This window comes from Carcharhinus amblyrhynchos, chromosome 6, assembly GCF_965287045.1.
Source record: "Carcharhinus amblyrhynchos chromosome 6, sCarAmb.v2.hapA, whole genome shotgun sequence".
Lineage (NCBI taxonomy): Eukaryota > Metazoa > Chordata > Chondrichthyes > Carcharhiniformes > Carcharhinidae > Carcharhinus > Carcharhinus amblyrhynchos.
In genome coordinates, this window is record NC_137329.1 from 20,890,884 (window position 1) to 20,917,916 (window position 27,033).

At 42.4% G+C, this 27,033-nt stretch overlaps 1 protein-coding gene across 3 annotated transcripts in view; it reads left to right on the forward strand.

Annotated features, from left to right (window-relative positions):
• The window catches only part of LOC145343740 (doublecortin domain-containing protein 1-like), a 469,487-nt gene that overhangs the window by 57,860 nt on the left and 384,594 nt on the right, over window positions 1–27,033 (forward strand). For all 3 annotated transcript variants that reach the window (XM_080190005.1, XM_080190008.1, XM_080190007.1), the window contains exons 5-6: window positions 5,178–5,340; window positions 24,495–24,700. In XM_080190005.1, coding sequence (XP_080046131.1) covers window positions 5,178–5,340; window positions 24,495–24,700 — 369 coding nt within the window. The remainder of the gene's footprint in view (window positions 1–5,177; window positions 5,341–24,494; window positions 24,701–27,033) is intronic.

Consider the following 27,033-nt stretch of genomic DNA (forward strand, 5'->3'; position numbering starts at 1 on the left):
CCTCTGTTATTATTCATTGAGGCTCCAAGGAGTAGCAGCAGTGGGTAGAAAATGGGCCTCATTGCACCCAGTTTAGGGGTGTGCAATGGGCACAATGAAATCCAGTCTTGTGGATTAACATCTTGTGCTCTAAAAATGCCTGATGCAAAATCGGCCTAAAGGAGCCATCCAATCTTTTTTATTTATCCTACTTTTGGGCTTCTCATTGATGTTGTAATGAGTGGGACAGAAGTGAATCCTGTGCCAGACAGGAGTTTTCAGGCATTGCTATGGCTGTTAGCTAAAAATGCACTCTTTTTGAAGACACTTTCATTAATCTCTTCTTTTGGAGCCAGGAAGATCAAGGTTGCTTTCTCAATTCCACAGTCATCACAATTTGCACCCTGTTGCTCACTGCAACTCCCTCCAGACATTCACCATTGGGTTGCCAACAATGATTTGTGTTGTTCAATTATGCCAGCTCCACATGGAGGCACAATAGATAAGAACATAAGAAATAGGAGCAGGAGTAGGCCATCCAGCCCTTCGAGCCTGCCCCGCCATTCAATAAGATCATGGCTGATCTGTCGTGTCTCAGTTCCACATTCCCGCCCTCTCCCCATAACCCTTAATCCCCTCGCTTATCAAAAACCCATCAACCCGCGTCTTAAAAATATTTAGCGAGGCAGCCTCCACCACCTCAACGGGCAGAGAATTCCAGAGATTCACCACCCTTTGAGTGAAGAAGTTCCTCCTCAACTCTGTTCTAAACCGCCCCCCCTTTATCTTGAGGCTGTGCCCCCTAGTCCTACTGTCCTTTCTGAGTGGGAAGAGCCTCTCCACCTCTATCCTATCCATCCCATTCATCATCTTATACGTCTCAATGAGATCTCCCCTCATTCATCTAAACTCTTAACAAGTACAAGCCTAGTTTATTCAGCCTCTCCTCATAGCTCAACCCCCTCGACTCTGGTATCAGCCTAGTAAACCTCCTCTGCACTCCCTCCAAGGCCAAAATATCCTTGCGTAAGTGTGGCGACCAAAACTGCACACAGTACTCCAGCTGCAGCCTCATCAATGCCCTATACAGCTGCAGCAAGATCTCCCTACTTTTATATTCAATCGCCCTCGCTATGAAGGCCAGCATCCCATTAGCCTTCCTGACCACCTGCTGCACCTGCAGGCTGGGTTTTTGCGACTCATGCACAAGGACCCCGAGGTCCCTCTGCACCGTCGCCTGCTGCAGTTTTTCGCCCCGTAAGTAATAGTCCTTCCTACCATTATTCCTACCAAAGTGGACCACCTTGCACTTGCCAACATTAAATTCCATTTGCCATTTCCTGGCCCAATAGATGCCAGCTTCATGTGTCCAAAGTGTTGGTGATGCTTCAGACACAATTTTGGGCTGGCCTCTAGTTTCCTGTTTAGAGTGCACAGTGCTGAACACATTGAAGGAGGGAACAAAGGCTGGCCCTAAATTGATGGTTGAAACTGAATCTAGGCAAATTTCTGTATCTGTGAGTCTGGCTCATCAAAGCATCTTCAACCTTTTTCTCCTACATTTGAGTGACTCACAACATATCTTTTAAGCAGTCAATTTGGCAAATATTGTCCTGTTGAAAAGCATAAATGTACCTGTGACTTGATAGTTTGTTTATCCGTGGTTTAGAAATCCCTCCATTGTACCTAAGAGCAGTGGGTTTCCTCTGGGTGTTCCAGTTTCCTCCCACAGTCTAAAGATGTGCGGATTAGATTGATTGGCCTTGATTAATTGCCCCTTGGTGTCAGGGGGATTAGGAGGGTAAATGTGTGGGTTTATAGGGATAGGACTTGGGTGGGATTGTTATTGGTGCAGACTTGATGGGCCAAATAGCCTCCTTTTGCACTGCAGATTCTATAATTCTGTAACAGCTTTTTATTTTATGCATTAATGCAATAAAGTTGGCCAAAAATGTAATGTTATGAGGATAAGCTTGATCTTTAAATGAATTTTGCTTAAAATTGAATCTTTGCTGAAGAATTCAAAGAATGCAGCAGGAACTCCTTCAGAAAGTCAAGAATTTGAAATCAATTAAGCTGTTTAAAAGCTATTATGATTCCCTGGAAACCAAGAACTTATAAAAGGAAATTCCAACTTGGGTTGGGTAACTTTTGATTTGATTTGATTTGATTTATTGTCAGATGTATGGGAATACAGTGAAAAGTATTTTCTGAGCGCTATACAGACATAACATGCCATTCATAGGGTACATAGGGGAGAAGGAAAGGAGAGGGTGCAGAATGTAGTGTTACAGTATTAGCCGGGGTGTCACCAAATCTGTAAGAGTTTGAAATAGAGCATTGTTAGAGAGCTTATATGAGTTAGAGTAGAGTATTAAAAGCATAGAGGGTAAAACATAGAGTTAGAGGGGACACTTGCAAGAAGATTCTTGAGAGGAACATAAGGCTGCTTGCAGCCATGGACACTTATTGACATGTCTCACCTTGTTTGATCTGGCTCACTGAGACTCTTCTTCCAGATGGAGGGAATAGTATATTTCCTCTTGGAGCCTTGATGACGGCTTTAAGGGGAGCAACAGAAACATGTGGAGCCACCTGGGGACAGCTGACCCTCTGCTGTCCCTACTCACCCATTTCCAAAGGCAAACTGTGTTTAGCTCCAGCCCCTTGCCTGTGCCCGACACCTCTAATTGGACTCTGAGCTTGCCTCCTTGTCAATTAGTGGCTGCCACTTTGAAAATTACATTGCCTCACGGCTGCTGACACGGTGCGGTGTCAGAACCTGGAAATGTATCAGGCGTCAAGTTCCTGACCCTGGAGCGAAAAGTTGCCCCATGCTGTCCAGCGTGATTCATCACACAAGTGTGCATGGACACTGCAGGTATGCCTTCGACTCTAAAAAGTCATGCTAATAAGCCTAATTTCTCATCCTTTGAACTGTAAACAGCATTGACCCAAATCTCCATCCACCCTGCCGTTCTCTCTGTTGAAGTAGCATATCACGGCCATGCAGTATTTCTGCAGTTGGAAGAAAGGTGATTCAATAAGCAAACTAGGAAAAGAAAAGTTTACAAGAGACAAAGTTATATTCAAGCGACAACTACAGAACTTCCCTCTACAGTAAATGCATTCTCAGAGGAATTGAAGGGATGGAAGGTGTAAAGGTAGGAAAGAGAGTCATCATCAATATCCATAATCATAGAATTCCTTACTGTGCAGAAGGAAGCCATTCAGCCTATCGAGCCTACACTGACAACAATCCCACCCAGGCCCTATCCCTATGACCCGATATATTTATCCTGCTAATCCCTCTGAACTAAGGGTCAATTTACCATGGTCAATCAACTTAAACTGCACATGTTTTGGACTGTGGAAGGGAACTGGAGCACCCAGAGGAAACCCACACAAACATGGGGAGAATGTGCATATGCCTGTCAGACAGTTACCCAAGGTCGGAATTGAATCTGGGTCCCTGGTGCTGTGAGGTAGAGGTGCTAACCACTGTGCCACCGTGCTGCCCTCAAAATGCTGACAACTACTGAAGAAGACTTGCAAAAATGAATAAGGGAAAGTAGTAGAAAAGGGCTGACACTCGACTTCAAGAAAACATACAATATGGTAATGACAAAATGAAATGATATACCAGTTTGCAACATAAAAGTAATTGGAAGTAAGCTAGAACATGTTAATCAATTCAACTATCTCAGAAGTACAATAACATTTGGTGTTAAAAGCAGCACTGTAATCTGAAAGAGGACTGCACAAGCCTGAAGTGTTTTTACAAAATTAAGCCACATTATACAAAAATGTTATGTTTGGTTGGTAATGAATTGTGGACGTGAAGCTTGGAGCTTTGGGAAAGAGGAAGGAAAGAAAAGCAACAGCTTTGAAATGTGGTGTTTAAGAGAGCAAACAGTGTGAACAAAAGAACTAATGAAGAAGTATTGAATGAACCTTGAAGAACAAGATAACTCTTAAGTAAAATCAAAAGAAGACAAATGGAGGTTTTTGAACATCCATTCAGAAAAGTTGGAATGGCACCAAAAGGATTACCAGAAGAAAAGTAAGAGGCTGACAAATAAAGAGAAACAGCTGAACTGCATAAAAAGACAGGCTTAACCAGAACTCTCTCAGCGAGATCCTCCACTGGCGCCATGAGCGGAAACTTTGGAAGACCATGGTCACCCTTGCGGCTGGACATGGTACTTAGAAGGCAACAAATTTCACAACAACTCCAGTGTCGGTTACTGCCATTTTTGTTCCTTAGAGGGTATATGATATCCAGGTGAGACCTCACTTGGAATACTGAGTAAAGGTTTGGTTCCCCTACTTATAACAGGATATAGTGACATTGGAGGCAGTCCAAAGGAGATTCACCAGGTTAATTCCTGGGATGAGAGGGTTGTCCTAACATGAGAGATGAAATAGTTTGGGCCTGTATTCCTTGGAGTTTAGATGAGTGAGGGGTGACCTTATTCAAATATATAAGATCCTGAGGGTAGATGGTGAGATGTTTTCACTAGTGGAAGAGTCTTGAACAAAGGGATAGCTACAAGAGTAAGGGCCGGTCATTTAAAACTGAGGAGCGTAGAAATTTCTTCCAGCAGAGGATGGTGAATCTCTGGAATTCTCTGCTCCAAAGGATAGTGGAGGCTGGATCATTGGAAGTATTCAAAATCAAGGTGCACAAATATTTGATAGACTGGGGAATAGAGGGCTTGGGAAGTGGCACAGAAAAGACGTTGAGACCAGCGAAGATCAGTGTTGATGGGCCTGGTGGCCTACTGCAGTTTCTATTTCTGGTGTTCCTGTGATGTGTTCTTGTGATACATTTAAATACAACAATTGTTTCATTTAAAAAGTTAATGGGGGATGATTTCTTCTGGACACCATTTACAGAGAAACTACAAACTCTTTACAGTCATTCAATTAATTAACTTTGAAATCAAATTTGATATTTCAATGCATTCACTCCATGTACCTATTTTGCTGTATTACCTATCCTGCAGAATTGCTTTGAATTATTAGGAAAAAAATTGTTTTACATATTCTTGATTGTGCTACAAATGTAAACTGTAACTTCACCCATGATAAAATGTTTAATAATCATGCCAAATTGTCTCCTGATTAAAAAATATATATTTGGAGGGGCTTTTTTTAGCGTTTTACTGATGTTGGGATATCATTTCCATTCTCAGCTACTGGAGTCCTGCACAATAAGGCTCAACCTGAACTCAGCTGCACGGAGGGTGTTTCTGGCAAATGGTCGAGAAGCATTTGAGCCAAGGGACATCCCTCATAATGCCGATGTTTATATTTCAACTGGAGAGCCATTTATGGATCCATCCAAAAAGATAAAAGGTACAAAACTAAAGCAACAAAATGCTGGAAATACAGAGCAGGTTAGTCAGCATCCGTAAAGTCAAAGGTGAAGTTAGCTATTCAGCTGAAAACCTTTGTGTCTTTTATCTTAACAAACACTGGCGCGCCTCCTGTGTTTTTTTTCAATGTTTTTCCTGTTGTCCCTTCAGCTCTTCAAAATTGACTTTTGTGTATTTGAAATGTACAGATGACTGCATTCACACTATGCTGGGCAACATTTGATCTGCAATCTGGGGGCAACCTTGCCTACACTTGTAAAATGATGACTCGCAAGTGAGTTTCATTATTTTGGCCCCAAAACATTTTGCAGTTGGGAAAAAAGGCCAGGATTCTCTGACCTCCCAGTCCACGGCTGGGATTCTCTGGTCCTGCTGCTATGAATGGAGATTTGGTTGAATGCCAAATTCTCCATTCTTGTTGGCAGCGATGGAGGGGCATGCGAAACCAGAGAATCCCAGATCAAAGTGATAATCGACATGAATTTGTTCAAGGAAGGTTGTGTTTGACAAACGTAGTTGAATTTTTTGAGGAGGTATCTAGGAATATTGATGAAGGTAGTGCATGTGATGTGCTGTATTTGGATTTTAGCAAGGCTTTTGATAGGGTCCATCTTGGCAGATTGGTCAAGAAAGTAACAGCCCTTAGTGTCCAAGGCAAAGTAGCACATTGGATCCAAGATTGGCTGAGAGGCCAGGAGCAGAGTGTTATGGTAGAGGGATGTTTCTTTGACTGGAAGTCTGTTTCCATTGGTGTTCCGCAGAGCTCAGTGCTAGGGCCCTTGCTATTTATGGTGTACATTAGTGATTTGGACTTAAATGTAAAGAGTAAGATCAAGAGGTTTGTGGATGACACAAAAATTGTTAGCATGGTAAATAGTGAGGAGGATAGTTGTAGACTGCAGGAGGATATCAATGAACTGGTCAGGTGGGCAGAGCAGTGGCAAATGAAATTCAACCCGGAAAAGCTTGAAGTAATGCTTTGAGGAGGGAAGGGCTAACAAGACAAAGGATTAGACTGTGAATGATAGCAACCTGGAAATTACTGAAGGTCAAAGGGATTTTTGGGTGCATGTCCACAGGTCCTTGAAGGTGGCAGGATAGGTGGATAATGTGGTTAAGAAGGCATAGGTGACCTTTATTAGCCGAGGTGTAGAATACAAGAGCAGGGAGGCCATGCTAGAATTGTATAAAACACTGATTAGGCCACAAGTAGAGTACTGTGTGCAGTTCTGCTTATAGGAAGGATGTGTAAAACTGGAGTGTTTCCTGCTGGCATCAGGAGTGGATAAGAGGTACGATTTTCGCACCTGGTGATGCATATTTAAAGGCCCCCTGATCTCTGTGCTGATAGGCATCCCCTACTCCCGTAACGGAAATGGTGACACCCCCCCTCCCCTGCTGACCAGGGGAGCACCACCACCAGAGATATAGATAGGGTGGATTCTCGGAGGCTATTTCCCAGGGCTGAAATGGTTACTATGAGAGGACACAGGTTTAAGGTGCTGGGGAGCAGGTACAGAGGAGATGTCAAGGGTAAGTTTTTCACTCAGAGGGTGGTGAGTGAGTGGAATCGGCTGCCATCGGTGGTGGTAGAGGTGAACTCATTGGGGTCTTTTAAGAGACTTCTGGATGAGTACATGGGATTTAATGGGATTGAGAGCTATAGATAGGCCTGGTAGGTATGGATGTGATCGGCGCAACTTGTGGGCCGAGGGGCCTGTTTGTGCTGTAGTGTTCTATGTTCTATGTAAACCCCCGTCATAGGGAGACATCCTCAGCCCACCAGGGGAAGATTGGGTCACACACATGTAACCACCACCAACCCCTTCCACCCACACAATACAGGCATGAGGGTGACCCGACCCAGTGGTCTAAATGGCCCCACCTCCCCATCAGAGAGACACTCCATCAGATGGACCCCTCCTAATGAGCTCTTCCCCCCCCCTCAGGAGCTTCCTCAGGACTCCCCTCAGAGCTCCCCCTCAGGGCTTAGCAGTGCCAACCTTGCCACTCTGACAGTGCCACCTTGGCCGGTGCCTTATACTTAGAAGTGGGGGGGGAGGGGGGGGCGTCAGGGAGGTAAATGCAGTGCCCATGTGCCTTTCTGCTCTACCTGGCTGCAGAGGGAGGCTCCCCTGAAGGGTCCTGGGGGCAAGGGGCTAATCTCAACTTGAGGTGTGGGATATGGGCCTTGTGACTAGCCTGCCCATTCTAGCCCTGTCTTGGTCCACAGCTGCAAGCAACATCAAAGCATCTAGGCGCTCTCAATTTCTCTTCTGTATAAACAATGGGGGGTAATTCAGATGTATTCAGCTATGAAGGGAAAGATAAACATTGCATTCTGTACAAAAACCATTAGGCTATCAATGAAAGGCTTGTTAGATTGCACTCTGAAATTGAATGAAATCAAAGGTTTTCAAAGTAAGAAAAAATAGTTCAAAGGATTTCCAATGAATTCAAAAGATTTCCAAGGATTTGTGCTTTCTAGGAAGGCTCTGAGACAAGGTATAAATACAGTGTTAAAAAAAGGGGCTGACTGAACAGCTGTGGAGAAGGGAATCCACCATCTCCCCTCTGCCCCACCTCCAGTGAAGTGACTTATCCTGTCACTCAGAGGACTTAGAGACACAGGGCCATAGAATCTGTACAGTGCAGAAAGTGGCCACTCAGTCCATTGAATCTGCACTGATTCTGTGAAAGAGTATCCCACCTATGTCCCCCTCTCTGACCTATTCCCTTTATCCCATGCCTTTACCAATGCATCTAACCAGAACATTTTTGGAGTTTGAGAGGAAACTGGAGCATCCAAAGGAAATCTGAGCCCCCAGAGAAAAACCATGCCGACATGGGGAGAAGTGCAAGCTCCACACAGACTTGAAAGAGGTCCTCTCACACTTGCAGCTTCTGAGAGAGAGAAAAGGGAATCTGTTCTGAAGAATGGAGTGCTGCTGGGACTTGGAAGCCTGCTAGGAGTCCAAAGGACAAGGAGATCAAAATAAGCAGCCAACTTCAAAGTTTCCACAGTACACTGACCAGAATGAAGACTTTGATCAGAGAGATGTCTGAAATCACTGTGCCAAGAGTGACTTTCAGGTTTTCAAGGCTAAAGGGGGCAGTCTAGCATAAGACCCCCATCTCAGTGGAGAGTGCCAAGGTCAATGCTTTGCTTCCAACACGAATGCATGCAACCCAACTGAGGGATCCTCCCTCTGCAGCTCAACAGTGACAGAGGAATACATGGGCACTGCACTTTCCTCTTTGGCCCCTCCCTCAGGGTCCACTGCATCAGGACCACAATGCTCATGACCAGCACCTGGCTCAGATCATGCTGGAGAGGTGGGTGAATGGCGGAAGGACTTTGAATTGGGCTTCAAGCCTGCTAATTACATTCAAATTGGCGGTTCTGCGTACTGGACAGGAATCTTATCGGGGCTGGCTGGGTGAATGGCAATGGGTTTGATGTCCGTTGGGAATTCCGTTTTATCCCCGATATCCCACTCAGCGGGATGTCAAGATTCTGGCAAATGACCCCTGTGATTACACTGGAGCAGGTGCAGAGGAGATTTACCAGGATGCTACCAGGGCTGGAGGGTCTGAGGTATGGGGAAAGATTGGATAGACTGGAGCTGTTTCCCTTGGAGCAGTGAGTGTTGAGAGGGAACCTGATGGAGGTGTATAAGATTATGGGGGGCGTAAAGGTCTGGATAGGAAGGCACTTTTTCCATTAGTAGATGGGTCAATAATCAGAGGTCATGGATTGAGCTAAGAGGTAGAAGGCTAGGAGGGGAGTTGAGGAGAAATGTTTTCACTCAGAGGATGATGGCAGTCTGGAACTCACTGCCTGAAAGGATTGAGTTAGAAAGTCTTGTAATTTTAAGAAGTGTGTACATATGCATTTGTGCAGCCATAACCTCCAGAGATATGGGCTAAGCACTAGAAAATGGGAGTAGCGTAGTCAGATCTTTATTGATTGGCATGGACACGATGGGCTGAATGGCCTCCTTCTGTAATGAAAATGTCTATGAAAAAAGATATGCTGAATGTCAGCTGATAAAAATACAAAGGCATATCAAATTTTGAACTAAATATTGAGTTTACATTGTACTTGAGCTAAACTTCTTGTTACTCAAAGCAGTTCTGGGAATTGTACGTATATACTTTCCGGCGATGAATTAATAGAAAGCTCTAGGAATACTTGTACCAACTATAATGAAGAGCACCTATTTGTACGTCTACAATCTGAATCACAGACTCATACTTTTAAAAATGCAACTGTTAAGGGTTGATTGGAAGTTGCAAACTCTCTGGTTGGCATAAGCATGCAGAATATGCTTGTGATCTTTACATTCCAGTGTAGTATAAGGTATGATTGAAATTTTGAATGCCCTCATTTTGAACATTGAAACACTGCTGCATTAATTAATTCGCTGTTTGACAGGCACAGTGGAAGTCTCTCAGGAAGCCAATAGAGGGTGCATTTTAATGGGATATGCTTATTGCTTACACCCACTCAGTTTTGTTTTTGAAAATGATTAATATCCACTTACCTCGAGATCCTAAGGAGAGGAATAGATCCTAAAATACACAATCATTTGCTTCACACATACAGTCCACTGCAGATGTGATGGGCTGACTGGCTTCCTTCTGTCTATAAGTTTTACAATTCTAAATGCTTATGATTTATAAAGCATTTTCTCTCCTCAAGGGTTCATTTTATTTTGCAAGTGCCACTTTGTACACTCCATGCATGTTGTAATATAAATGTATGTTAAATTAGATCCACTCATCTAATTGTGATATGTTGGCTGAAATACAATTAGTTACCATAGAGTTTTGGAGATGAATGCTGAAAAGAAAGTCTGGGCTTAATAATCCTTGTATTGCGACAGCTACTGCAAGTGTTCCAGCTGCACTTTCTCTTTTAATAGGCTAAACTGGGAGGACAGACTTTATGCTTTGTTTGTGTTTCTTTTGGCTGTATTTCATGGCGACATGCACTGCTGTTCTTTCAGCACCAAAATGTTGGCACGCAATGCTGAAATTTCATACCAACTCTTGCTGGATCAGCAAGCTTAACCCACAGAAATCTGGTGCTCTGTTATTGCTTTTGACTGATAATCAATCTTGGTGCTGCTCGACAGTTGTCGCTGGGACGCAGACTAGAGCAGGTGGCAGATGGGCTTGTCACCAGAGAACAGAGATAGTAGGTATAGTAAGGCAGAACATAATGTGCAGTGTTCCCATAACTTTAGTAGGGCATGTTAAGAAGAGAGTTGCAAACTGTAATATAAAGGAGCACTATAAACTATGTGACTTGCATGAATTTAATTGATATTCTACAGCACCGAATGGAAAAGATGCGAATACCTGTTTACTGACAGGCTTACCTGCGGCTAAAATATGATAGTTGGAATATTTCAAATCGATAAGCAAAATTACTGAAAATTATGTTTCACACACACCTATTAGACCTATTACAGTGGAAGTGATGTAGTAACGGTGATGTAAAGAATGGATTACATTGCTTTACTATGCTGGAGTAACCATATCTCCCAACTTTCATGACTTTAGCAGACGTTTCTGAGTATTGTAACATATTATTAGTGAAACTTAATAGGAAAGGGCAGTGTGATAGTCTTCCCAAATGAGGTGCTACAGAGATATAGTTCATCAACTCACACCCATGGTGCTGACATTGGAAGGAGCTAACATTAGCTGGGGCAGCCATTAATAGTGCTTCTTGCATTTAACTACTTGATTCAGCCCGATGTGAGCATCAGTGCTATTCGGCTCCCCATCCTATGGCTCTGATGTACCTTTGCTGAAAGTAATAACTTGTATAATTAACTGTAACGTGTTAGAAGTATCGTAACAATTTCCCTAACTCATAAACAGATGTCTTTTCTTCTGATGGAGTCCTCAGAGTTTTGAGCCAAAAGAGGCGATATTACGCAACTGCACCCTTGTAGGAGAGCCTCATTCACTGAGAAATCAGAAAATGGAGAGTCTTCTCCCCATCATTTTCCTGCCATTAAAATGAGTTTCCTGATCTGTGCTCTTGACAGGTGAAACTCTCTCTGCAGTGCCCAAGTTGATAACATTGGCCCAATAGTGTATTATCATCATTTCCGCATGTGTAGTTGTTGTTATTGATACAATGGTCTCTGTTTTGCCATGAATTGTGGGGAAAGAATGCTGCTGCTGATGTTGTATTCGCCAGTCATCTCATTACAGCATGAAACAGATCACAGCTAATCACAGTTTAGGTCATTATCCAGCCAAACTGAAGTGGCCTGGAGTGATGGTCACTGTCTCTGTAATGTGCGCAGTGTGTTTTATTCACTGTGAAACAAACAAGGAGATTTTCAAAGGTCCGTATATCAGCATAATTAGGTTCACAAGATGTAAACAATAACATGTGAGCTGCTAATGGGTTGGCACGGTGGCACAGTGGTTAGCACTGCTGCCTCACAGCACTAGGGACCTAGCTTCAATTCCCAGCTTGGGTTATTGTCTGTTTGGGTTTCCTTTGGGTTCTGTGGTTTCCTCCCACAGTCCAGGATGTGCTGGTTACGTGCATTGGCCATGCTAAATTTTTCCTTAGTGTACCTAAACAGATGCTGGAATGTGGTGACTAGGGGATTTTCACAGTAACTTCATTGCTGTGTTTGTGTAAGTCTATTTATGACTAATAAATAAACTTTAAAAAAAAATTAAATAAGTTAAACTGCCCTCTGTTTCAACCATGTCCCAGCTGGTTTCCAGTTTGGATTGGGTAAAAGATAGCCATTCTCAGGACACCTGATTTTTAAAAGAAATTCTGGTTTAACCAGAGAGGAATGAGGAATGGAAAGAATTTACCCATGTTGCTCATGCACACCTCCTCGTGGTTCATCTTGGAGCCATATTGGCAGAACTCCAGGTCAGTCTTTTGACCATGAAGTGGTGTATATTTGGAACAGTTTGGGACAAAAAGGAAAAAAAGACTCCCATTCATAGGTTCGTTGTAGTTTGAGAACTGGTGAAAAGGAAATTTTGGACAGTTACCAGAAAGTGTTTCTTCATGCAAAAAGTGATCAACATTTGGATGACCTTCCAAGTTGAGCCAAAGTAAAAAACATTGGAATTTTTCACAGACTGATGATGTGATTAGGGGTAAGGGAGAAGAGAAGATTTTCTTTATTCTGAGTAGATAAACTAAGATGGGCTGAATAAGCTTCTTCATTTATTCACCTTGTGACTTTGCGACATAATGACGAAGAATCACACAATATCCAAATTTATCAGTGCATAGAGATTTTTTGGTTGGGCACAATTGGGTCTGCTTTGAAAGGAAAAAATTGATCATTTGCCCAATTGTTACAAACTCTCTTTCTAGAATGGTTGATTCTATGGTGGCACAGTGGTTAGCACTGCTGCCTCATGGTGTCAGGGACCCGGGTTCAATTCCAGACTTGGGTCACTGTCAGTGTGGGGTCAGCACATTCTCCCCATGTCTACGTGGGTATTCTCCAGGTTCTCTGTTTTCCTCCCACACAGCTGGAAAGACATGTTAGGGGTAAGTTTTTCGCTCAGAGAGTGGTGAGTGAGTGGAATCGGCTGTCGTTGGTGGTGGTGGAGGTGAACTCGCTGGGGTCTTTTAAGAGACTTCTGGATGAGTATATGGGATCTAATGGGATTGAGGGTTATAGGTAGGCCTGGTAGGTTGGAATATGATCGGCACAACTTGTGGGCCGAAGGGCCTGTTTGTGCTGTAGTGTTCTATGTTAGTTGGCCATACTAAATTCTCCCCCAGTGTAGGCAACCAGACACTGGAGACAGCGACTAGGGGATTTTCACAGTAACTTCATTGCAGTGTTAATGTAAGCCTACTTGTGACACTAATAAACAAACTTTAAACATTATTCTGCCACTCACAATGGAGAGAAGCATCAAGGGGAGAATGTCTTGGAAAAGGAAGGATGTACAGTTTTTATCCAGTACCATTCGTGATCAAGCAGTCATAGCCCCTGTTATCATAATTCAGGACAGTCAAAACCTGGATAAGGTCCTAGAATCCTACAGTGCAGAAGGAGGCCATTCGGCCTATCGAGTCTGCACCAACCACAATCCCACCCAGGCCCTATCCTCATGACCCCATTCATTTACTCTAGCTAGTCCCCCTAACACTAAGGGGAAATTTAGCATGGCCAGTTCACCTAACCAGCACATCTTTGGACTGTGGGAGGAAACTGGAATACCCGGAGAAAACCCACGCAGACACAGGGAAAATGTGCAAACTCCACACAGATAGCGACCCAAGGCCGGGAATTAAACCAGGGTCCCTGGCACTGTGAGGCAGCAGTGCTAACCACTGTGTCACCATGTCACCACCAAGATGCATGCCTTATGAAAATTTTGTTGCTCATGAATTTGCAACAAAGAGACTTGACTGTTTTAAGGATGGTTACTTGTTTACAAAGATCACTAACTCAAGTGCAACTGGAGTTCAGACAGAATGGGATATGTTGGTTACCTGCTGGAATGTGTGACATGTACGACTTAATAACTGGTTACCCGACAATTTCAAAAGAAATGCATTGTGCAAGGAAATGAATAGCTGGAAATGTTTCTCTTGCACTCAGAAGGTACAGCTAAAGGTTACATGAAATAGAGACTTATCCAACAGGCAACTTGACAAACCGGTTGGTACAAACTTCAAGCTGTATGTGCCATCTTGAAGGAGGTTTTAATTGCGATCACTCTGGACAAATTTTACTGATCAAAAAACAGGAAGGATTTCTCAGCTCATCCAAATCACCCACTTGAGAATAAGATGTTAAGTTGCTTGAGTTCATAGCACTCTTATGTTTGAATCCGAATATTCTGAGTTCAAACACTTCATCCTCTGGCCCTCCAGAGAATCGAGCATATCATCGAGGCTGGTGTGTCAGTGCAACATTTGGGAATGTTACATCGTTGATTGGGTGAAATGCAAATCAAAGCTCCCGCCTGAGTGTTCAAGGGCCCCGCACCATTTTTTTGAAGATCTCTCCTGTTGCAGTGATCAATATTACTCCTTCAAAAGCATCAGAGCAAAAGACGGTCAATTATCTTGAATTCTGTAGAGAATGTGATGCTCCTTTGCTGGGCATAAATTGGTTGCCCACAAAACAAACATGACTGCACAACAAAATAAAGTTAATTAGCTGTGACATCCTGAAAGGTGCTATATAAGCGCAAGTTTGTTTTTTTTATATGTGAGCGAGCTGCTTACTTGCTTAACAGCATCATTGTAAAAAGTATCATACAGGGGAGGCGATGGCCTAGTGGTATTACTGTTAGACTATTATTCCAGAGACTCAGCTAATGTTTTGATGACTTGGGTTTGAATCCCACATGGGCAGATGGTGGAATTTGAATTCAGTAAAAGATATCTGGAATTAAGAATTTACTGATGTCATGAAACCATTGTTAGTTATTGGAAAAAACATCTCATTCATTAATGTCTTTTTAGGGAGGGAAGTCTGCTGTCCTTACCTGGCCCAGACTATATCTGACTCCAGAGCCACAGTTTGACTGCCAATTACCCTCTGAGCAAGAGCAATAAATGTTGGCCAGCCAGCAATGCCCATGTCCCACAAATGAATAATTTAAAAAATCATTTTTGGCAGTTATCAAACATGAAAGTTGCAAAAGGTGTCCAGTAGTCAGAAGGATTAATCTACTCTGCTTCATTCCAGTGACTTAATTAGAGTCATAGAGTCATAGAGGTTTACAGCATGGAAACAGCCCCATTGGCCCAACTTGTCCATGCCGCCCTTTTTTTTAAAACCCCTAAGCTAATCCCAGTTGCCTGCATTTGCCCATATCCCTCTATACCTATCGTACCTATGTGACAATCTAAATGCTTTTTAAAAGACAAAATTGTTTCCGCCTCTACTACTATCTCTGGCAGCTTGTTCCAGGCACTCACCACCCTCTGTGTGAAAGAATTACCCCTCTGGACACTTGTGTATCTCTCTCCTCTCACCTTAAACCTATGTCCTCAAGTTTTAGACCCCCCTACCTTTGGGAAAAGATATTGACTATCTAGCTGATCTGTGCCCCTCATTGTTTTGTAGACCTCTATAAGATCACCCCTCAGCCTCCTACGCTCCAGAGAAAAAAGTTCCAATCTATCCAGCCTCTCCTTATAACTCAATCCATAGCTGAAAATATTTTTATTCACTTTCATGCATTCTAAATATATTTAGGTATCTTAATTTTATACATGGAGCTTTTCATTTCAGCAAATTGTATAAGAATTTATTCATTTCACTATGGCCGTGTCTAATGTTCTTTTCTTGGTATGGAATTGCAATACTCCAGTAGTGTTGTTGATGCTAAAGGGCTAACATTTAAGGTTAAAACACATAACATACTTCCTTTGCTTATTTAAACTGAAATGTTAACCTTTCATTTAAATGTATTGGAGTATGTGCTAAATTAGCGAACAGAGCAATTTCACCATTTTATTTTTTAGTTTCTTCATTAGTGTCACAAGTAGGCTTACATTAACAGTGCAATGAAGTTATTGTGAAAATGCCACACACCAGTGCCTGTTCAGGTGCACTAAGGGGGAATTTAGCAATGGCCAATATACCTAATCAGCACGTCTTTTGGAATGTGGGAGGAAACTGGAGAACCCGGAGTAAATCCGTATACAGACACGACATGAACGTACAGGCAGGATTTCACAACCTCGTTCGGGCTCATAAAATCTTGCCCAAGGCCAACTGAGAATTTTGTTCTTGAGCTTTGCCCCCCCGCCCCCTCTTCCAAATCAGGACAGGCAAGATGGTAAAATTCCGGCCATAGACTCCGCACAGACAGGGACCCAAGCTGGGAATCTCACTGCTGTGAAGCAGCAGTGCTAACCACTGTGCCACCGTGTTTGCTAATATCCCCAGTAACAACTGCTCAGCTAATCTTTCTGCTCAAGCACTTCATACCTCCAAAAGTGATGGTTCTCTCAAACCACACTGATGTTCGCTTTATCAGTTTGTTGAAAATGTCACATGCAGGCCATCAAGCTGATTGATTTTCTGCTCATCATAGGATTTGATATTTGTCTGAAAAATGATTTAGTGTCCCAGTTGAATTTCTAATTCAAATATTCATTCAGGGAGGTTTTTTTTGTATATACACCTCTGCAAGTATGTTCAGATCACAGATTTTAAATGATGAGGGAGTGCAGCTGCTGAGGAGAAAATGAATTCAGATTACATATTGTTTATTAATTATAAATACATTTCATCTGTACTTTGTCCTCTGCAACTGCCATTAACGCTGCAATGCCTTGTCATTTGTAATATCCTTTAAGATGGAAGATGTTTAAGGGATATATTCGCACTAGTGAGAATGAACTTCTCAAACATTCAATTCATGCTGGGATGATCTGACGTGACATGTTCTGATTGACAGAAAATGTGTTAGTTGTGTATAATAGAATGCGTGATTGCTGTAGGTGTATGTGTCAGAGAGATGATGGATTCAAATCAGCTTAATTGCTGTCTAATTTGGTAATAGTAGACACCAGATACGATTTCAGGTAACAAGTTAACACATCTACCTTTAGGCATCCAGGAACCTGTATGTCCTGTCAATTTCAGTATTTCAGAACGTGCAGAAATCCATCAGTTTAATGAACCTGAACTTCTCAGTAATATCACAAATGTTCTCCAGAATGTTTGCTAATTTCCATACAGCATGACTGCCAAAACAGGAGATTTAACTTTACAGTGAAATTCTGCTCAGCGTAACGGGTTAGGCTGGGCAGAAACAAAATTGGGTCAATTTGAACTTGTATGCAATGATCATGTTGTGACTGACTTTAAGGACAAGTGTGGGCAATAGTCATTGCAAATATGAGGTCCCTCTAAGATGTGCATCGGGTCTATGTATATTTTGAAACTGTGGTACTAACTTAATAGCTAGCTTAGTATTTATTGTATTTTACATGTCCAGATGTTGGATAAGGCCCCAATATTAAGGGCTGCACAGTGGCACAGTGGTTAGCACTGTTGCCTCACAGTGACAGGGACCTGGGTTCCATTCCCTACTTGGGTCACTGTCTGTGTGGAGTTTGCATGTTTTCCCCATGTCTGTGTGGCTTTCCTTTGGTGCTCCGGCTTCCTCCCACAGTCTGAAGGATATGCTGGTTAGGTGCATTGACCATGCTAAATTCTCCATGTGCCTGAACAGATGCCGGAGCGTGGCAACTAGGGGATTTCACAGTAACTTCATTGCAGTGTTAATGTAAGCCTATTTGTGACAGTAATAATAAATAAACTTTCACTCCACATTAATATAAAGTTAATGTGGTGGCAGAGGCAGCAGTTCAGTGGGCAGGAAAGCCAGAAGAATGGGTATTCCACATGTTCTACTGAATTGCCATTTTTGGAATGCATTTGTCAGCTGAACCGGGGGGGTACTTATGGGAGGGAGGTTGAGATTCAGGCTCGGGTGGGATTCATTATTTCCAGGATCTGGAGAAAGGGAGGGGGGGGTTCTTTTCCAGAGGTCAGTTGGTGAGGCATGATACTGGAGCCAATCTTCATGTAGTCTTGCATTTATTCACATATGGAAACATTACAACCAGATACCTCAACTCACAATACCATGGTTTCAGTACATCTCTCTTTGTGCTCTTCTGAATAGAACTAAGAATCAATCAATTAAACACAAATGCTACAGGGTGACAACCCCTGGTGGAACACTAACAAAAATCGAACTGTCAAAGAAAAGTTAACCAGTCAAACTAAAATATCATTCCCAGTGACAATGATGCATCCCAGCCCCTGCGGCGCCCGAAGCTTGCAAAGGCCTGCAGCACATTGATGACACCTTTCTTTACACTCTTTATCACAAAACAATCAAAAACTTTTTAAAAAATGACAGCGGTGATAACCACTGGTGGGGTAATGTAACTAAAACTGAACTAACTAAATCAAAATGTCATTCCCCGGGGTGATGATATACCCCAGCCCCCACAGTACCCACTGGGCATGGAGGGCCTTCAGTATACTGGCGATGTCTCTCTTTATATGCGCTCAGGTAAATTAATGCCCACCAGCTGTATACAATTAAACACAATTGCTATACAATTAATAGGGATATCGATGGGAGAGATTGAGTGTCTAGGGTGGGGGGTGTGTGAGAAGATTGCAGAGGGCCCATGAAAGAAATTGTGGAGGGAGGGGGCTGGTTTCAAGCGATTGCAGTCTGAGGGAGGATATTATAGGCAGTGAAGGACATCAGAAGGACGTTGGATTGCAGAAAGGATCTCTGATTGCTGGGCAGATGAACAAGGCAACTTGTTGAAATGGAGGGGGGTGCGGTGCAGGAGTGAAGTGAAGCACACCTATTTATTTCCTGGTCCACAAGCAGTGCTGGAAAGGAGTTCTGTCAAGCAATTTTCAACTTCCTTCACCCTCTGGGTTTTCTGACCTTGGGAAAATCCAGCTCACCAGCAATAAACTAGAAAAGAGACATGCAGTCTTATTAAATATTTAGGTAAGGGATTTGTCTTTTAAGAGTCAGTTGGTTGCCCAGCCCTATCTCAGGCATGTTTGAGGCAGGTTGGGTTAAAGTTTGAAACTTTTTTAAACTTGAACTTCTCATTTGACCCAAACAAATCCCTTCCTGGGGGTTAAAGTTACCTCAAAAGTGTCAGTTTGACTCAGCAGGTCATAAGAACATAAGAGCATAAGAAATAGGAGCAGGAGTAGGCCATCTAGCCCTTCGAGCCTGCCCCGCCACTCAGTAAGATCATGGCTGATCTGTCGTGGCTCAGTTCCACATTCCCGCCCTCTCCCCATAACCCTTAATCCCCTCTCTTATCAAAAACCCATCAACCCGCGTCTTAAAAATATTTAGCGAGGCAGCCTCCACCACTTCAACGGGCAGAGAATTCCAGAGATTCACCACCCTTTGAGTGAAGAAGTTCCTCCTCAACTCCGTTCTAAACCGCCCCCCCTTTATCCTGAGGCTGTGCCCCCTAGTCCTACTGTCCTTTCTGAGCGGGAAGTGTCTCTCCACCTCTATCCTATCCATCCCATTCATCATCTTATACGTCTCAATGAGATCTCCCCTCATTCTTCTAAACTCTGAGTACAAGCCTAGTTTATTCAGCCTCTCCTCATAGCTCAACCCCCTCAACTCCGGTATCAGCCTAGTAAACCTCCTCTGCACTCCCTCCAAGGCCAAAATATCTTTGCGCAGGTGCGGCGCCCAAAACTGCACACAGTACTCCAGCTGCGGCCTCACCAGTGCCCTGTACAGCTGCAGCAAGACCTCCCTACTTTTATATTCAATCCCCCTCGCTATGAAGGCCAGCATCCCATTCGCCTTCCTGACCACCTGCTGCAGTCTCATTTCTAAGATTGAAGGAGGTAGCCCTAATACAGACTTGAGCATGTAATCTCGATTCAGTATCGTACTAGGGAAGCTCTGCATTGTCATTAAATAAGCTGAAAAACTGTAGTGACTTTGCAGAACAGATCTGGAAAGAGGTGCAGTTTTTTTTTGTCAAGGTTCATTCCTAGTGGTTCTGTTACAGAAGACCCAGTATTCTGCAGGCTGTTCCCAGGAACACACACCTTGATAAAAATCAACTGCTGTCTCAAGGACAGCTTGGGGCAGCTGTGCAAAGACTTAAAGAGCAAAGACCACCATCTAAGGCCCTCCTGTCTTAGTACACAGAAAGAAACTGATTTGCATTGTGCTTTATGTATTATCAAATTTCAACTAATATGGAATGTATTGTTACAAGTTTTAATTTTGAGAAAAGAAGGAAAGGAGAAAGTGGTTAAATTAGGGCCATATTGCTTGTTCAGTTGGATATAAAGCTACCTCTGCATTATTGCAGAGATGATGTGGAGATGCTGGTGTTGGACTGGGGTAAGCACAGTAAGAAGTCTCACAACACCAGATTAAAGTCCAACAGGTTTATTTGACACTGGCTTTCGAAGTCTCAGGCTCCTTCATCAGGTGATCGAGGACTTGTGTTCGCACACAGGGCATATACAGACACAAATTCAATTTACAAGATAATGGTTGCAATGCAAGTCTTTACAGGTAATCAAGTTTTAAAGGTACAGACAATATGAGTGGACACTCCAAAACCTAGCGCCGAATAAACCTGTTGGACTTTAACCTGGTGTGTGAGACTTCCTACTGTGCTATTGCAGAGACCCAGGGGCTTGGTACATTGCAAAGCTGCTTGTACCTAGTGGGGCCTGTAGCAGAATCTTGGAAGATTGTGCCTGCCGACCTTATGGTATTAGGGTGAAAGGATGTTTGGAATCCCTGCCGCAATTATGAAAGGCGTTTGACTAAGGGACATTTGACCTGACCTTAACGCCAGTTAAGGCAAACTGAGATGGAGGAACAGCATGGACCATCTTGCCACTTAGTAATGGCACAACCTTAACAAGCTCCGGAGTGTGCCGACTAGGGGATTTTAACTTCATTGCAGTGTTAATGTAAGCATACTTGTGACCCTAATAAATAAAAATAAATAAATAATGAAACAATGCCACTCTCATTTTAGAATGTGTAATTTAACTCAGGCGAATGTTGCACAGAATCTGAAGATTGAATGTGTAGAATACAAGCGTAATAAATTGCTGTACAAATGAAAAATATAGTTTTTTTGGAAATTTTAAGTGCCTGATATTTTTTAATTTTATTGTGCAACCATGATTCAGATCATTTCTGATCTTCGTGTCAATATCCTATTAGCTTGATATGACTCAGGCTGTGATTCACACCAACAAGTGTCCATCTCATATTCATGTCTTACATATTTGAACTTTATTTTTATTCAGTGTCTAGGGTGTGGCAAAATCCTGTGCCATGCCCAGGTTTAATTTGAACCTGCTAAACCCATACAAAACATCTAGCTTCACTTAGTTTGACATGTATTAATCTATACAGCAGTAAGAAGCTTTACCCTACAAGTATAGATGGAAGTAATGTATCAAGAGCCTAACTGCCCAACAGGCACAGGGCTCAATCAAATGTTGATGATGAGATTGGAAACACTGTGTTGGGATTCTCCAGCTTCCCAGCCATATGTTTCTTGGCTGTGAGAGGCAGTGTGTTGTTTGCTGGTGGTGGGCTTTTCTGGTCCCGCCGCTGTCAATGGCATTTCCCATTGATGTCACCCCATACTTTCCGAAAACCCATGGGAAGGGGTGTGCTGCCAGCGGGACTAGAGAATCCTAGCAGTGTGAACAGCCAGAGAATTCTGACCAGTGTCAACACAGGAGTGAAACTCGCCTTTGGCAATGGCACAAAATGGCCATTGGTATTGACACTCCACTCGATTTGTCACCATTGTGGCACAGAGAAACATTGTGCACAACAAAGCCCACAAAAGATCAGATCAAATATGCCTGTAATTTGTTCTGTAAGCAAGACTCTGAAGTCTGTGTGCCTGCACAGTTCAACAATATGTGCAGAGATGGGAATACATGAAAGAATACCAGATTAGGTGTAGCCAGACTCTTTGTTTGACTATCTGACAAGGATCACAAGATCATCCCAGTCCTGCCTGTCACACAGCCTTACCTGCCTGGGAAAGAATATTCAGCCTTGGTCACATTGCTGAAAGAAGCAGGAAGAAGCAAAGCAACCATGTCCATGATGCTCATGAGTTAGCTGATCATAGTGCTGGATTTGCAATAATCTTGGAAACTGAAAGAGGAAACATGAAAGGTGAAAACTCAGCAAATACCTCTGACCGTTCTGTCCTCAGTGTTAAATTTGCCAGTAGTGCTTGGTACTGATAAATACAATTTGTATTCGATACCTTGTTTGCTCTTTCTCATTTCCAGTTTTATTTCCTTTCCTTGTCCCTGAGAATATTAAACCTTGCTGAGATTTGTTTCTCTGAGCCTTTCACATCTTACTATGCCTCAAGGTGTGTGCCTGAATAATGACTATTGCATGGAGTGGCACGGTGGCTAGTATTGCTGCCTCATAACGCCAGGGACCCGGGTTTAATTCCAGCCTCGAGTAACTGTCTGCATGGAGGTTATACATTCTCCCTGTGCCTGTTTGGGTTTCTTCCAGGTGCTCTGGTTTCCTCCCACAGTCCAAAGATGTGTGGGTTAGGTTGATTGGCCATGCTAAATTGCCTCATAGTTCCAAGATGTGTGGGGTAGGGGGATTAGCAGGGTGGATGCCTGGGATTGTGGGGATGGAGTCTGGGTGGAATTGTTGTCGGTATGGCTTCGATGGGCTGAGTAGCCTCCTTCTGCATTGTGGGGATTCTCTGATGTGGGCAGGCTATTTCACCTGAGCAGTGATCAACAAGGTTTATGCTGTCTTCACCGTAAAGTCATACAACCAATAGGAGGCACTAGGGAGCAAACTGGAGCCTTAGCATGTGTGATTTAACTCTTTGTTAACCCAAAGCAGAACTGAGGTCCAGAGAACCAGCAGGTTCTGGAAGGTAGCGGTGGTTGCAGGGGAGTGCATATGTGGGGGGGTTGGGAGATCATAGAGATTGTACATGGTGCAATTAAAAGCATTGTTTGTCTTCATTCTTTAAACCTTCAACATTAATTGAGTTGATGCATTAAAGGATGACTTTTAAATGGTTAAAAAACCAGCAGTGTTTGGAGGTTTAAAGATAAATTTGGTTTTCTGACTGTACTTTGCAATTTATTATCCTGACACATGCAATGAATCTTTTTACTGGGTAAAGTTGCCAGACTAACATCTTAGCCTTGACTCATCTTTTAGTCCCATGATATTTAGTGACATGAGGAGCAGCAGATAATTATACCAATCGCTCCTCATGTCAAGTCAGTGATATAATCTCAGCACTACAGCACATGAGTGCAAATCAATTTTATTAACTTGTAAAGAGTATTGGGCAAGTTTTATATAGCTCTACTCCCAGTAAGGAGTGTATTTTATTTGACAATGTTGTCCAGTGCGGCTGCTCCCGCTCCCACTGGGGAGTATCGTGTTAATGTGACCTATCTACAACTTTGCCCATGTCCAATGAGGCTCCTCAGTGGGGAGTTTATGTTATGTGATCTATCTACAACTTTGCGTCTGTCCAACCAGGTTCCTCTGCCAGTGGGGAGGTTATTGTTACATGACCTATCTACACCCTGTGCCGTTGTCCAGCGTTGCTCTACCCCTGATGGGGAGCATATTGTTATTTGACCCTGTCTGTGACCTGTTTTCCCATCCAGTGCTACTCTGGTCCTGGTAGGGATTACAATGTTAAGTGACCTGTTTACAATCTGGGTTTCTGTCCAGTGAGGCATCAGGCTTCGCAAAATTAACTCTTGGGGCTTAATTACGTTACATTGATCTGTGCTGAGGAATTAGACCCCAAATTAGGATCTGCTTTTGGTCGCACAATTTCACCGCTGTTTTTTGCAGGATAATGCTTCTCCACATTTTGCGGACTTAGTAAGCGAGGAGTTGATAGTCGGTTGAATGGGTTTTGACACCATGGGGGAGAAATTCATGCCGTGTAGTGCACAAAATTGACCGAAATGTAAGTGATATTGAGCGCTATGTATATCTGGCAACAAACATGATACTGCCCGCTTGATCATCAGTCGAGACGGATTACTTTTACTGGATTAGGTGATCTTTATTTGCAGTGAGCTCATTTTAACTTATATGAATGAACACAGGTTTAGAGATTTCAAATGAGATTAGAGAGCATCATTGAGATTTTATACGCTGAATTAATATATGGAGGCAAAATATCTGTTTTCAGGCAAAATATCGGCGCAGTAAAAGCAATATTGTAGATCCATTACGGAATGATCTACTGATTAGTCAGGGAGGCATGCTAAGGTGAATTTTAATTATGACTAAATTGTGATATTACTCTTCCATACCCTGAACATCTGTTCCCTTCAGGAACAATGATTTATGCCCACTATCAGCATGGCCAGCTTGCTACAGCTTATGTCATGCTTAGTGGGAAGTGATAGAGATTTTAAAGGTATGTGCAACAAAGTGGAGTAAGGCCAATATGTGTTAAAGTGATAAGGCAGACGGGAGGGGGAAGGGGGGTGGAGGGGGGCACTGGATTAGTTGGAGCCAAATGTTAACTTTAGCTTTTCTTTACAGACCACATGTTATTGACCAAGAGGGTGAGTTGGACAATGAAAGGAGTAGTGCTGCCTATTGACAAGAAACGTGGCAAGACAAAGCCCATTCTCTCGAAGCGTCTGAAGAAGCTGACTGAAAACGCCTCTGCCAGAATCCTGGTTTTTAAGAATGGTGCCGGACAGGATGGGTATGAGATCACCACATCACTGGAGGAAAAACAACAGGTAAAGGGATAAGTCATCTGTGCTTTTCTTGCTAACTGTCTGCTTTCCTGCAGCGTGCTCGTTTCCATCCAGAAGTGTGGCTGGCAGTTCTGGAGACTGAGAAAAAAAAGACAACAGTAAATATTTTTTAACAGTGTAATTTATTCATTTGGAAAGAAAACATTTTTTCATGAAAAAAGGAGCAGTTACGATGTGCCACATTGGACATGGCTAATAATTATGTTAACATGTTATTTTTTAAACTGGGAAGACAATTTATAGTATTGGATAGCCTGGATAATTTTGATGCATTTAATTGTTGATAAAATAACTTTTCTATGCATGTCTGGTGCATGACAACAAGAAATAATGCGGATCATTCTTTGACAGTATTCCATGCAAATGACGGCTTTGAAAATATCGCATTGTAGCTGCAATTTGTTTGAGTATACTGGTAGTTTTCACAGACACTATCATTACTTCTCTTGTATCTTTATTCTAACTTTATGAAAATACATGTCTGCATCTTATTAGGCATAAGGTATTTAGTACAAACATTATTGTTATATTTTCTAGTTTCTTTGGCACTAACAGGATGATGAATTAATTTCTGAATAGGCTTCTTTAATATATGATAATGGCACAGGCAAACAGACTAGAAACTAACAGAATATATACAAACTCCCAACTGGACAGGTACCAATACCTCACATTAATTATGTAATTCATTTGGATTTTAAGACAAAATTATATGCAGAATATTACAGTCACCAGAATTATAGAAAAAAGATCAGAGTGGTGAGATAAAGTACACAAGGAATAGGTTAAGTAATTTTTAAAGCTTTTGTGACATGTTGCAGAGAAAGAAAAATCTGCAATAAATTCAGCAGACTGTCTAAATACACAGGCAGATTTGAAGAAAAAGCCACATGGGCCAATTTACTTCACCCAAAACAGGGCAAAGAATAATAGAAGAGGTTCAGAAACACTCACTGACGCAAACAAGATGTCAAGAGATGATGCAGCAATCCAAATGTGAACACTGTGTGAACCATCGCAAAAGTGAACAGAAATATATTTGTGCAAAATGCATTTCCTTTTAAGCAAAAAATGTTATATTCAAAATGTGAACTCAGCACTTCACTGTCTCTCCTTCACAAACTCTGCTGAGTATAAGCAATAGTTTGCTGATGACATTGTCGCAATATTCTGATCAATTTGGCTTACTAATTTCAACAAGGCAGTTAAAGTGAGGTAGTGGCAGGAAAGCTTTGAGAAATCTTTCTCACTGTTTACTCTGCTCCTCTGTAATTTTTCCAGATTTAACATTGCTTGTACCTTAGGGGCAGTATTCAGTGTCAGTTTTGAAGAGTGTGTTTGGTACAAACTTGCCTCTTAATGTGAGGGGGATTAACAGGGTAAATACGTGGGGTTATGGGGACAGGGCCTGGGTGGGATTGTTGTTGCTGCAGGCTTGATGGGCCAAATGGCCCCCTTCTGCACTGTAGGGAGTCTATGATTCAAATACACCAAAATAAGGATAAAGCGTAGAAAACATAATAAGATATGCAGCATTCCGGGTTCAAAGGTGTGGAGGTGTCAAACTCAACTTTGATTGTCTTTGTCATGGATATACTTCAGGACCTAACGATTTCCTGACTGTGCCAATCTTAGACAATTAGTCATTGTTTTGTTCCTGAACCTTTTGCATATGGCTATCTCTTGAAATAGCAACTGACTTTAAAAGGTCATTTATAATGAGACCATTAGAAGGCATTTAATGGATTGGTTTTTACCTCTGTTATTTAGAAGAGCTACCCTGATTTGAATAGTTTTTGAAAACTTTTTTTAAGCATAATACCAAGAAAGATCTTCAATGGACATTGGACACGATGATAATGTTTTGGTGTGCTTGTTCAAGGATGCCTGTTTATGCTTTAAAATTTGTGAATAGTTTGTCTCCACTTATTTTCAAATCTGGACAGATAATAAATCAAGTCACAACTTGATTTATTATTTGTACTTAAAAAGCAAAATCTTTTGCCGATCTGTGAGACAGGAAAGGAGGTTAGGTTGGAGCACAAGTTTCTCAGCGGGACTGGGCTAAGGTGCAGAGGTGTTGCAATGTTATCGCTGTGGGAGGTTGAGATTGCAGGGGAACAAGGTTTATAGAGACAGTCACCATAATAAACGTAAGCATTAGAATTTCACAAGATAATTATAGATGAGAAAAGGCATCCAGCCCATTTAATTCATCCATCGAAAGATTAGGTGGCATGTAGACCAGGTAATACAGAACACAATGGGAACTTGACCTTTTCTGCTCTGGGCAAGCACAGTTCTGGATTGAGCCC